The sequence below is a fragment of the Astatotilapia calliptera genome, chromosome 10 (assembly GCF_964374335.1).
Source record: "Astatotilapia calliptera chromosome 10, fAstCal68.1, whole genome shotgun sequence".
In the NCBI taxonomy this organism is placed as follows: Eukaryota; Metazoa; Chordata; class Actinopteri; order Cichliformes; family Cichlidae; genus Astatotilapia; species Astatotilapia calliptera.
In genome coordinates, this window is record NC_137431.1 from 9528634 (window position 1) to 9541547 (window position 12914).

The following is a 12914-nucleotide window of genomic DNA, read 5'->3' on the forward strand; positions in this document are numbered from 1 at the left end:
TATGGTTAAAATAAAGACCAGGAGGGGTCACTGCTGTCCAGTGTAGTCTTCCGGAGCTTTCATGTGCTGTTGGATTTATTAAAATTTAGAGCGTTAGCCTACATTTTGGACATCTAAATCGTCCTACTATCATTGAGGACTAATCCCCCCCATGTTTCCAATTTAGACCATTAAGAGAGAGGTTGTTTTTCAGCTTTCCCTCTTTATAATATATATTTTAAAGTGTAATGAGGAGACTACTTAAGTTTATTAAAACTATTGAGCTGTTTGGGGGAAAATGAATTAATCATCTGATGTACGACACCATTTTCCAAGTTTTTTGTGTTTATTTCTTTACGAGGATAGCTGCTTCCCCGCAGGTCGCTTATGTCAAAGTAATCAGAAGTCGGAGCTTACTGCAAGCATTTGAAAGCATCACAAAAGCATTTGTCGCACCTGCTGACAATTCATTGGAAAATGCCGAAAACCTGTAGTAAGACTACAACGCTGTCATGTTTAGGCAATTACAGGTAGGAATTGTCATATGTTACAGTGTTACTTAATTTGTATCGTTTATCGTGAGTGACATTAGTACACTCTTTATCACTGCTAAAGAATGAGGGCAAAGCAGCTTAAAGGGAGAGCATTATGGCCAAGCTCAGGACTAGCCGTGTCGACAACCTATGCGTAGTGTTTAAAGTTCAAGAAAACGAAAAACTAATAACAACAGACCAAACTGCGCTTTCCAGTAATAAAATACGACGAAAATGCATACCTAAATGTTAACTGTAAGATAAACTGAGTTGCTTTCGGACATTTCATAGCTTTCTTCTAAGAGCATGTGATTTAGCTTGGATTAGGTTTGAATTTACAGTTTACTGTTCAGCATGGCTTCTCGTTATACATATGGAGCTTAGTGGAGGCTCCCATGCACATAGCTTCAGTTTTCAATCATTTAGTGATGATGCTGAGTATCTGAGAGCAGGAAAGCTACGCTCTTTAAAACACTGTATGTTATTATGTAGGATAGATTGAGGTGTGTCAAAGATAAGTTTTAGATAAGATCACATTCCTTATCTAGGGTGCATGTTTCGTTTGTTGATACTACAGCGGGGGATACCAGTTCCTATACACACCCAAATATATACAGGCTACTTTTCTATTGAACTGAATTAGATAATAGATTGATACTGAAATAAAAATAGTGATACTGCTCTGCAGTTTGATAACGTTTTTTTAAATGATTTTAACCCCAAGGTGTAGAAAGGACTTCAAATCCAAGTTTTAAATGTGGATTATGTTTTTCTCAAGAAGGTCAGAGGTCATGTGAAATGTAAATAAAAACAGAATGACATGATTTGCAAACCATGTGAACTTTGTAACTCTGTAACTGAAAATGGTACAAAGATAATACATGAGTTGTTAAAATTGAGATGTTTTATTTTCATTTTTTTTTTTTTTTAAATTTATTAAATCTAGTGGTCTTTAATTTGATGCCAGCAACATAATTCAACAAGTCAGGTCAGGACCACAGCAGTTCCTATTTATCTGTGGTTTCTGCAATGGTTTAGGAACTGAGAAGGTCAGACCAGCTTTAATATCTTTTTTGATATGACTTCAGCTGTACAACAGTATAAATCTTCCTTTTCATTGTATAATGTGTTAAATATTTTCAGTGGTGTTGTTTTTGGATAGGTGTGGAGTGCAGCCAGTCCAGTTTAGCAGCTAAACTCTTACCACAGAGGTATGCTGTTGTAATGTCTGCAGAATTGGGCTTGTCATTGTCTTGTTGAAATAAAGAAAGACTTCCCTGACACTTACAGCTGTACGTACATCCATCCATTGAGTCGTCCACTGTGGGGTTGTTAATGTATTGCAGAACTAATACAGAGCCAGACAGCCATTCACAGACACACCTACAGCTAAAACTCTACAGAGAAAGTGTGGATTTGAACCCAGGAACTTCTTGCTCTTAGGCATAAACCACAAACCACAGCACCACCAGACTTTCAGCCTTTCTGTATATGCCTTTCTACCATTCAGCATTATCTGTGCTTTCACAGATGTGCTAGTCATGTGTATGTCATAGTACTTATGATTAATTACTGACTGAATCTTTTTGCCAATTACTTAGTTAAACTCTGACAAACACAAGGTTCTTGCACTCTGTTATGCTTTCATCAAAGCTAGTCTGTGTTCACCTCTTGTTTCTTTTTTCTACAGATATCACTAAGAGAGATCCAAACCCAGAGTTGATGTTTTCAGCTGCTGTCAACAGCCTCTTTTCTAATAATTTAAGGTTCTCATGATAAATTAATCAGTTGCTCAATAACTACAGAATAGTTTAATCATGTTTCACTTAATGAAAAAAGACAAGGACAAGGAAAAGGATTTGAGCAAGAAGGAAAGGGATTTGAGCAAGAAGGAAAAGAAAGACAAAAGAGAAAAGAAAGAACGTATGTCTCAGTCTGAGTTAAAGAGCCTAGAAGAGATGAGCATACGTAGAGGCTTATTCCCACTTACTCGAGGAAACTCCAAGAAGGAATCTAGGAGCAAGTTGGAGATTTCTAGCCCTATCCCAATTAAGGTGGCCAGTAACACGGAACTCTACCTGACAGACGTTGATGCTGAGCATCATCACAACACTGTGGGGCAAATAAGTGCAAGCACCTCTGAAGATGTAAAGGGAATTGAGCTGTTAAGTAATCGCAGCTCTGTGAAGGAGAGGGCAGCTAAATTTGGGGAACTGGCCAAGGTGAATACAGTGGTGGGCCAGAGGAAAGTAGCTACCTTAACTCAGGTGACCCCAAAGGACAATGCTTTGGATGCTTCAGAGCTTTCTGGCCATAACTGGACTACACCATCTACAAAGTTACACCCGAGGTCAAAGGGCACCATCACAGTTCAGATTCCTGATATTGTGGAGAAGACCTTTCCTGGTGCAGACCTACAGTTGCCTGCACTTGTCTCTCCACCAGTACCAGATCCAAGAGAACTTGAGGTACAGCGACGCAGCACTGGGGACTTTGGCTTTTCTTTGCGAAGAACCACCATGGTAGACAGGCAGTCTGATGGTGGGGTGTGCCGGCGTGTTGTACACTTTGCCGAACCAGGGGTTGGGACTAAGGATCGGGCTCTGGGCCTGGTGCCAGGAGACAAGCTTGTAGAAATCAATGGGATTAATGTGGAGAACAAAAACAGAGACGAGATTGTGGAGATGATTCGTCAGTCTGGAGATTCAGTACGACTAAAAGTCCAGCCAATTCTCGAGCTGAGTGAGCTGAACCGCAGTTGGTTGAGGACCACTGAAGACCTAAGCAAAGATGTAAGTAGTACTCTTGACTTGGTCTGTTGTGTGAATATTATTTTGCTTTTTAAAAAACTCTACCCTTGATGCTAATCTATTTCTGTGTCATCACATTATTCTTAATACCAGAACCTGTTTTTGTGGCTTGTTTGCTTTTAATGTTGGATTATCTGAGATTTTTACATTTTTGAAATCATTGTGTTTACTTGAATTCCACTGAGAAACACAGTGGATCTGTTCTGTAAATACACATGTACTTGGGGTGAATCTTTTTAAAATTACTACAAAAGACCCTTTTTCTGTTATTTTGTATTAAGTATGTACTTTTGCACTGACCTTTAATAGACTAAAAACGGATGCATTATGGGTGGAGTTGTAATGACATTGGTAATGTGATTTTGTACTCGCATGTATGGGGGAGTGTCTCAGTGTGTGTTTTGAAAGAGAGAATATGTTCTGGTGTACATATAATCCCCCTCCCACCCCCCTAGTCCTTTTGACACCAAACAATGGGACGCTGAAGGAAACAACGGCCCGAATGCCGCCACAACACATGGCCATATGGTCTTGTAAGACTTGGCTGCCTGCCTATTCAGTTCTTTTCATCCAGATAATCGTGTGCAACAAGTGAAGGAGCATAGAGTTAAACTCTTTATTAGCTGGTGCAACAAACACCTGAATACAAGCATTTTGTTGTTGTTGTTGTTGTTTTTCATAATACAGTTTATACAGTTGGTAAGATAAACTTTGGTTGGGGATGGCAGTATGTGCTGCTTATGAAGGCACATTAGTGATGTTTGGAGCTGTAATGGAAATACTGGAATATGTTTAAATTAAAAGGTCAAAGCATACCCTTTTCACTTTTGGATGTAGTTTTCTTTAAATACAACTTTCATTTTTTTAAATTTAATTGTAATTTTGCTCATTTCTAACTAATGATGTTTTTGAAAAAAAAAAAAGTAATATTCAAAAGGAGTTGGTGTTGGTGATAATGATGATGATAAAATAACAGTAGTAGGACATGTAGTATTAATTTTAAAGACCATAGATTTCCCAAGACAGCTTCATTAGATGGTACACCTGGTCAGAAGTTTGTTAATAAAGTATGAACAAATTCGGGTACAAAAATATTGATAAATTCCTGATTTGTGCATGAAACTCATACATACAGTTTACACACAGTGCATATACTTATGCACTGTGTGTCTCTTAGTGAATAAGACCCAGTTTCTCCATTCTGTTAGAATACATCAGCTAGAACTATTTAAATGAATGTGTACACAGCCCAGTTGCTTCCCTGAAATAAGTGACTGTCTACTTTGTCCTACATTCAAGCAATCTTGACGATCAAAAAGACAGGCCTTTTGAAAAAGCACAAAATGTGCATGTGAGGCTGACCTAGAACCAGCAGCACTATTTTTAGGTGGTTATAATAAGCTCTGGATTCTCGATCTAGAGCTCTGCAATACAGTACGAGACCATATGATGCACCGACATACAGTAATTTTGTTTATTGGCTTAATTTTTTTTAATATATTTTTAAAATATACTTATTCACTGTCTTTTCATTAGTCTATTAAAAGTTTACTACTACTGGAGATGGTTTGTTTTGTTTAGCTTAGCATAAAACATGGAATGGGGAAGCAGCTCCCCCAGGGTTTTTTTTTTCTTTTTCTTTTGTTTAAAGAGAGAGGTAAAAATATCAGTCATCACCACTAAATCTCTCAAATGAAGACATTATATCTATGCCTTTATGTAATGATGCTTTAGAAAGGATAAGTTGTGTTTTTAAAGAGCGTTATTTCTTGGCAAGGAGCATTGACTTTGTCAAATCTTGTCATCATTGTCAAGTTGCCAAGCAACCACTGACAATCTTTGTGACTGCTGTGAGAATACAAGAATAATAAGCCTGTTACTGAACAAAAACTGGCTAGGATTGGTATCGACTAAACACCTGCTCTCTCACAGTTTGCTGCCTGTTGTTTTTTTTTCTTTGTCATTATTGTGTCGTGTCTAAATACTGTATTGTCAGAGGGTTTGCTCGAAGGCTACGTATGTCCTTCACCTTTTACAAACAGTTCTATGCAGCTTTCATTAAAACAAATATAATCTACAGCAATTCAAATGAACTTGGATTAAATGAATACCATGTCAAAGTGTTTCATATTTGGTATTCAAATAGTCAGTGGAAGATCCCTATCAACAAACAGCACTAACCCCTGCACCAAACTTAAATTGCCTTCATCTATGCACCACTGAGCATGTTAACCCTTTAAGCATTGGGTAAAAGCCAAAAAAACACGACCCTTTTTCCCCCCCTCACAGTAATTTCTTCGTTATAGACACTGAGTTTCTGTGTGCTTGAATAATATGACTGACCTGACTCATAGTCCTCTTCCTGCTGTATATGAGTGCGTGCCTCTGAGTGATATAATGATACTTGCAAGAAATTTTAAAAGGAATTAGCCACCAGATTTCTCAGATTTCTTAAGTGAAATATGTCAAGATTTATGCAACTCCTTTAAAATAATTTAAACCTGAATTATGCACTGAGTTTTTGCTTCTCCTATATTTTTACATAGTCTGCTTTAAAAATTATGTCCAGCCCTGTTTACTTAACCGACTTAAAATCTGGGTCATCTCTTCTAATTTTGACAGTAAAGAATGATGTCCCATAATTTATTTCTACTTTAAGCTTGCAAAGACACAGATACTGATGAAAAATCTCAAGCAATTACTGAATTTCTTTTTCAGGATAAACAATGTGGAGAATTGAATTTATAACCATCAACCCTCTCAATGAATATGAAACACAATATAACAATTCTTGCTATGTTATATGTCTGTCATAGTTAAAATAATCTGTATAGTTCTAAAAATGTGGTAGTCTGATTCATGCTACAGCTTAATAATATGATTCAAACAGCTTTGATAGTGTGGAGGCATAACTGGGTCAGAATCAGTAGTGTCTATGACATATATAGAGTCCTTAATCTTTAGTCTGCAGCAACTGTGTGTAGACAAACAGTCGACACTTTGCTGTGTCCCAGTAACAGACTCTGGGGATTAGCAGTCTGCTCTAGATAGATGAGCCAGGCTGTGTGTTTTACTGGATCTTGCTAAGTGCTAATGCAAACTTCTGAGCTCACCATGAGATAAAGTGCTATGTAACTATTTATAGCATTTTGGACATTAAACATAATTTAATTAATTACTTCTAAAGGCAAAAAAAAAAAATTTTAGTTTTAATGATTGTGAATGAACTAAATGAAAAGCCAGATGATAGCTGGTTATTGGAAGGTATGTGCCATAATTGGCCTACCTTACCAAACCAGTTTCTACATTTACATATTTTCCATTTAACAATACTTCCGGATTGTAGTGAGATGCCTTACCTTTCAGCTTTGAGTTATCTGACTGGCTTTACCTGTAGTCATACAAAAACAAACAAGAGTGTTTGTTGGTTATGTCCTTAAGCATTTGAACATATTGGACATAGTCCTGTATTTTCAGAGGCTAGAAACTCATTTAACAAACAATTTTAAGTACAACTTGTTTTTAAACCTTGGATGGAAGTCCTTTGCAGTCAATGAAATTATGCTTTTTCCTGCCTTGAGGTGCTTGACTAAGCTCTGACTTCAGCAACCTCAAGTTTCTGTTTGAGTCTTTGTGCCGTAAAGTTTGTCTTCAGTAACCGAAAATGATTCTCTGCTGGACTGGATTGTGATCATGTGACTGACTTGGGCAGACTGGCTTGAACCTTTTTTTTTCATTTTAGTTTTTCATCTTGAGAAACCCTTGGGTTTCTTTTGCAGTAAACATAGCATAACCCTCTATCACCATCTTTTTCAAAACTGTGCAGACTCTTTAAGTTTTTTTCTTCTTTTTTTAGAAGTTTAATCTGGTCTTCCTATTTTTTTTTGTGTAACCGGTCGCTTGCACCTTGCTATAAATGTCATTACATTTATCTCTTGAGTTATTATAGAGTTGAAAATAGTGCATCTCTAAAAGAACACTCCTTGAGAATGTTCCTGACTTGGGTAGTTGATGTGAAGTTCTTTTTCTTAATCAAGAAAATAAGTGTGTCTTGAATTTTCAGCCTTTTGATGGCCTTCCTCACTTGCATCGATTTCCTAGACTGAAAGTTCCGGTGAACAGGAACCAAATGCAAGCTGAACACTTTGAAACTCTTATGTGCTTGATTTAATAATGAAAAAACAGGCTTCACATTTCCATGAAACTTTAAGTTAATTGTCCAACTACTTTTATACTGTAAAAAATGAAAGACTGTTTATAAAACTCTGTAACTGTTACCTCAGTATTTATTTATTTTTGTTAAACTCTGAATTAAAGTTGAAAGTCTTCTTTCACACCTGTCTTGCTTGGTCTACAGTCTACTGTGTAAAGACTCAAAATAGCAAAAAATTGTTTGGTTGTCTTGTGACTTATGGACGTAACTGTATTGATCAGTCGCAACATTGAAATCACCTCTTTGGGAGCATGGTCTTTTGAGGGTGTCCTGTGAGTTCTGGCAGCATAACCTTGGGATCCTGTGTGTTGTGGGCATATTCTGATGCATGCAGCAGTCATTTGGTAAGAATGCCTTGTGCTCTGCCATGTTCCTGAGCAGTTTTTATGGTGTGTATTATCTGCTTTAGAAGGCAGCTGCCACTGGGGAGTGCTGTTGCCATAGGAGAAGAAATGAGTACAGGTTAGGTGGTGGGGCTGAAGATGAGTTCAGGGTGATTTGGATGAAGGATAGAAGTAGAAGGCAAGGTCTACAAGATGGTGGTGACAATTGCTGTGACAGTGACACTAACAAAAAGACTAGAAGCAAAGCCGAAAATGCTAAGATTTCTGTTGGGAGTGACCAGGATGACTCAAGTTGAGTGGTTTGGAGACAAAGTTAGAGGGGCAATGTTGAGATGGTTTGGACATTCACAGAAGTTTAGTGGATATATTCAATGAACTGATGCTGAATATGAGCTGCCAGGCAGCAGGGAAACCACAGAGGAGATTCAGAGAGTGTAGTGAGGAAGGACAAGCAGAGGGTTGGTGTGACTGAAGAGGATGCTAGGGATGGGGTAAGATGAAGGCAGATGATCTTCTATGACAGCCTAAAGAAGATGATTCATTCAATTTAGTTCCACTTGACATTTTCCTCTGTGCTCTTGCTTTCAGTGTCTTTGTGCAGCTTCTTGTCATCACTGAAACAGAATGACAGCTTTAATGACAACTCTACATTGTTGATGTATATGGTCCCATCTGTCTTACGTTGTGTGAAACTAACATTCAAATACTAATGTGTCCTTGGGTATGATGCAAACAAACTATAAACACACTATAAAACAATACTTGTCAGTGTATGTCTCTCATATTAAAACCCTTAAAACTTTGATATACTCTTTGCTTTAGGTCAACATGTCTGCAATCACTGGATAGTGTTATACCTTAGCGTTTACATTGAACAGTACAACATATTGAAACTCGGTTAGTGTATGTAAGAGATTAGTTTATTGTTTTAAAGCTCCCTCTTGTGGTGGAAAATGTGAAGAACACTTTTTTGTAGCAAATGTGAAATACATTTTGGGGTCACTAGATAAAATGTTCCACAAAAGTGTACTTTTATATTATTTATTTCATATTTGTCATTTATGTATTCCTTCTGGAGGTTTGTACAGAATTAGCTGTATATAGATTTAGATGTAGGTAGTAGGCATTTGTTGGATTGCTTAATCTATGTGTTTGTGCTATCTCTTATAGTTTTGGATTTCCTTAAAATAGGTGGGTTATGTGTGTGTATGTGAGGGGGGGTTATAAAAGATAACAGTTGGTAAAGCGCCTGAAGAGGGATACTGTTTTTCTGACTCCCAGCAGGACAAGAGGCTGACAGGGAGAAGTGGCAGTGGCAATTGATGTGATGAACACATTCTATTTATAACCACTGTTCAGCAGCTGCCACTCTCTTCGGTCTCCTCTTACATTACCCCCTCCACTCCTCAGGCCACAGCTTAACTGTGCTGTGCTCACTGTGACCCCGCCCTCGAGGTTGCCCACCCTCTTTCTCAGGGCTAGTGAGTGTGCTCTTACAAGACCCAGGTTTTACTCTGCCTTGGCCCTGGCTGCACTGCTTCAGTGACAGAGTGAAGATTGGAAGGTTAACCAGACCCAGAGAAAAGGTAATGGGCTCATGTCTCTGGCGGACTGTGTGTGTGGCAAGTAGTGTGATCAGCTCAGAGTGTACATGCTCTGCTTAGCAGTTCTATTAGGGGTCTGATGGCATCTCAGAATGGCCTCCTTTGCTGTTGAAACTATTTATAGGAGTGGACTGATGAAATCAGGGACAGAGATAGTGAAACATGTTGCTGTGGAACTCATTTTGGTATGTCACCTTTTAATGAGTTAAATTATAGTTTAGTTAAGAAAAAGTTGACTTGCTTTCTTTCTAGTTTCTAGTTCTAGTATGGCCATTTCTGCAAAAGAAGCAGATTCCCAATATTTTTATAATTTTTGTGTGGTGATTGAGGGAATGGTTAGTTGTTGTTTTTTGTGTGTGTCATTGCTATTATAACAGAATGTGAATGAGTCCCACATATGACGCAGCTCCAGATGAATAAGTTTGTTTTGTGTGCCTTGTGTACTTGGTCAGATTCTTGTTCATGTGTTTTGCAGTTGGAAGAAAGCTAACCTTTCATTCATTATGAATGTTCATGTGCTCTATCTTCAGTGCTGCATAGTCTGTCTACCCTGTTGCTGAATGACCTGTTGTGTGCAGTTCAGTGTCCCACTGCTCATCTTCAGGTTCCCATTCTCGGCCGTCTTCAGCTGTCTCCACTGCACCCCCCCCCCCCCCCCCACACACACACACACATCACCACCATTCCATCCATTTATTCTTCACCTCATCCAGTTAAATCCATGACTTCTGACCTATCACCATGGCGTATAAATCACGCTTCTCTTTCTGGGAGCAAAAGGAAAGTCCCTTTTTGCTTTTTCTTTTTATCTTATTATTCAGTGATTTTGTGGAATATTTATGTTAAGAGAGTAACCATGATCTGAATGTGTGGTTTGATTTGTTTTCTTCCTTCCTCTTGTGTAGGTTAAGGTTGAGAACAAGCCAGATGTAAGTGTTTTTCAGCTGCATGTGTTTGAGTGATGGTGATACAAACCATTTTTGTGTAGTAAAAGAAGAGTGGCTACTATTGTCCTGTAAGAGATACAGTTCTTAGTAAAATAATCAGGCATAGTGGATGGGCACCTACTCTATCATAATTGAACCATGGGCAGCAGCTCTTTATTTAACCAATATCCAGTGCAATAGCATTAGTAAAGTATTAATTGAATATGATTTCTGAAAGGTAAAAAATAATCAGCTTCATTTGGTTCCATATTTTTGGGCCCATCCAAGTTCTTCTTTTCAGTGACTTGGTGCACCCTCAGGTGTTACCGGCCCCACAGAACCACTGCGGATGAATCCACTTTGATTATATACAGTCCCACCTGTCTTATATTGTGTAAAACTAACATTAGAATACTAATTTGTAACCTTGCCCATGAGTCTCTGGACACGTTTCTTTTCCCTTTATCCAGCTGTAGACTCAATTCAAGAAAAAATAAAAAAATAAAAACCTGGCTTGCCCATACACTGTAATTATGAGATTTAATGAAAATGAGTAATTGAGTTGGCTTGATTGATTCTAACCTTAGTGAGCAGTTTAAATAATCCTTTTCAAAATAATTCTCTGTGAAATTTTAAATCCAGTCTGATGTAGATAAGGGTCAACCTCAGGGAATTCCTGAAATTGGTCTGGACACAGGAAGTGGTCCACAGTCAAGCGCATCACCAGCTGAAGAAGCCAATAACAACACTGGTATGGGAGGTCCAGACACACCTGGGGAGGAGAAGAGTTCTAGTGGTAAAAAGGTGGTGAAAGTTGTCAGAAGAGTTGTCAGACGAGTGGTTCCTGCTGGAACAGAAGAGCGCAACCAGCACGCAGTTTCTGCATCTGCTACAGACGCTGCGATCAGGAAAACAGGAGCTGCTGGGGTGGAAAAGGATGATATATCAGTGGGCCTAACAAGCCTGATGGGAAGAGGCAGAACCAAGGAACATCGGCCTCGCACCCGCACCCAGGACCGCAAGGAAGACACTGTGACGCAGGAAGAGGAGAACGAAAAGGTGGAGGAGGTTGAAGAAAAGACTGCTATGACAAAAACAGAGGAAGTTTCATCTGTGCCTACTACTGCAGCCCTTAACACTCCACCAATAAAGTCTAATCCCCTCACCCCTCCACTTGGGTTCATCCCTCCACCCAAACCTGATCCTTTGGCCCCACCTCCTGGTTTCATCCCAGTCCCTAAGCAGAACGTGTTGACTCCACCACCAGGTTTCATCCCCACCAGAAAATCAAGCCCACTGCCCACAAAACAGAATCCCCTTATAAGACCTCCTGGTTTCATTCCTGTCCCCAAGGCAGATCCCTTGGCCCCTCCTGGTGGTTTCATCCCAAAACCTCGTCCACTTGCTGTAACGAAACCAGAGGTACTGAGTGAAAAGTGCATGTTTGCTACTTAGCCACTAGGTGGAGCACAACTTAAGTCGTCACTGCTAATTCATCCAATTTTCTCATAAATGAGCTCAATGAACATCTTATAGATTGTTTTTTGGTTATGCATTCATCAAACTTGACCTAATCTTTGTTATAAACAAAATTAGTTAAAGTATAATACATTCCCACAAATAACTTTATATAATTGTTGCCTTGAATAAGTGGAGGGAAGTGGTGCACATATGGAAACTAATCATCAGATTTATCAGTGGGTATAAGGGTGTGCTCATGACCTGCACTGTAGTTGTCTGATGAGTTGGAGCACTGAGCTAAATCTCATTACTGTGACTTTCAGCAGACGGAGTTGAAACTGTGCTCTCTCTGCTGTGCACCACTGTGAGAGAGGATGTTTAGTAATGTTTTTAAAGATGGGAACAAGAATAAAGATTAAAAAAAAAATGTTGTTCAGGTTAGCATTAATTGTCTTGTAACAGTCTGTCAGAGAAGAGTGTCTTTGTTTCTACAGAACAAATAATTGGTTATGTAAACATTTAAATCTGCTAAAAAGAAAAGAAAATTGCTTTAAGGATGTACCTTTTTGTATCCCAAGTTCCATTTTATACTTCAGACAAAGTTATGTTTTTGTCCTGTTATTTAGTCTCTGGCATTCTGTCTGTCAGCCTACCATCTGAAAATTTCATCAGCAGATGTCTGTGAAATCTGGTGAACAGTTGGGTATTTGGCCATAGAGTGAGGGATTGGATTTCAGAGAGATGCACCTGGTGTTTTTGTTGAGGGATATAGTGTTTTTAACTGCTCTAGGGAGAGACTCGGCTTTTAATGTCAGGAACAAGATGTTAGCTGATCTTAGAAATTTATGTGTGACAAACCATTAGTGTAGGTTTGTTTTGTCTAGTGATTTTTATATTTCTGCTCTCACTAGAGCTATGACTGTACAACAGAAAGGTGTTTTTATGTTGCTGACAATGGCAGACCTCAGCCATTAGCAACAACTAAATTATACCTGGGGTTTGACAACTTTAGTAATTTGTTTAATTCCAGTTTTTAGCAGCTTC

General features: G+C 38.6%; 2 protein-coding genes across 7 annotated transcripts in view; both read left to right on the forward strand.

The window, feature by feature from the left end:
- Positions 1-372: 372 nt before the first annotated feature.
- The window catches only part of LOC113030009 (unconventional myosin-XVIIIa-like), a 61364-nt gene continuing 48822 nt past the window's right edge, over positions 373-12914 (forward strand). For all 6 annotated transcript variants that reach the window (XM_080307001.1, XM_080307002.1, XM_080306999.1 and 3 more), the window contains exons 1-2: positions 373-509; positions 2203-3304. In XM_080307001.1, coding sequence (XP_080163127.1) covers positions 2330-3304 — 975 coding nt within the window. In that variant the 5' untranslated portion in view covers positions 373-509; positions 2203-2329. The remainder of the gene's footprint in view (positions 510-2202; positions 3305-12914) is intronic.
- On the forward strand, positions 11030-11992 carry LOC145431373 (uncharacterized). Its single transcript, XM_080307003.1, has one exon. The coding sequence runs from the start codon at positions 11163-11165 to the stop codon at positions 11862-11864; it is 702 nt and encodes a 233-aa protein (XP_080163129.1). The 5' UTR covers positions 11030-11162; the 3' UTR covers positions 11865-11992.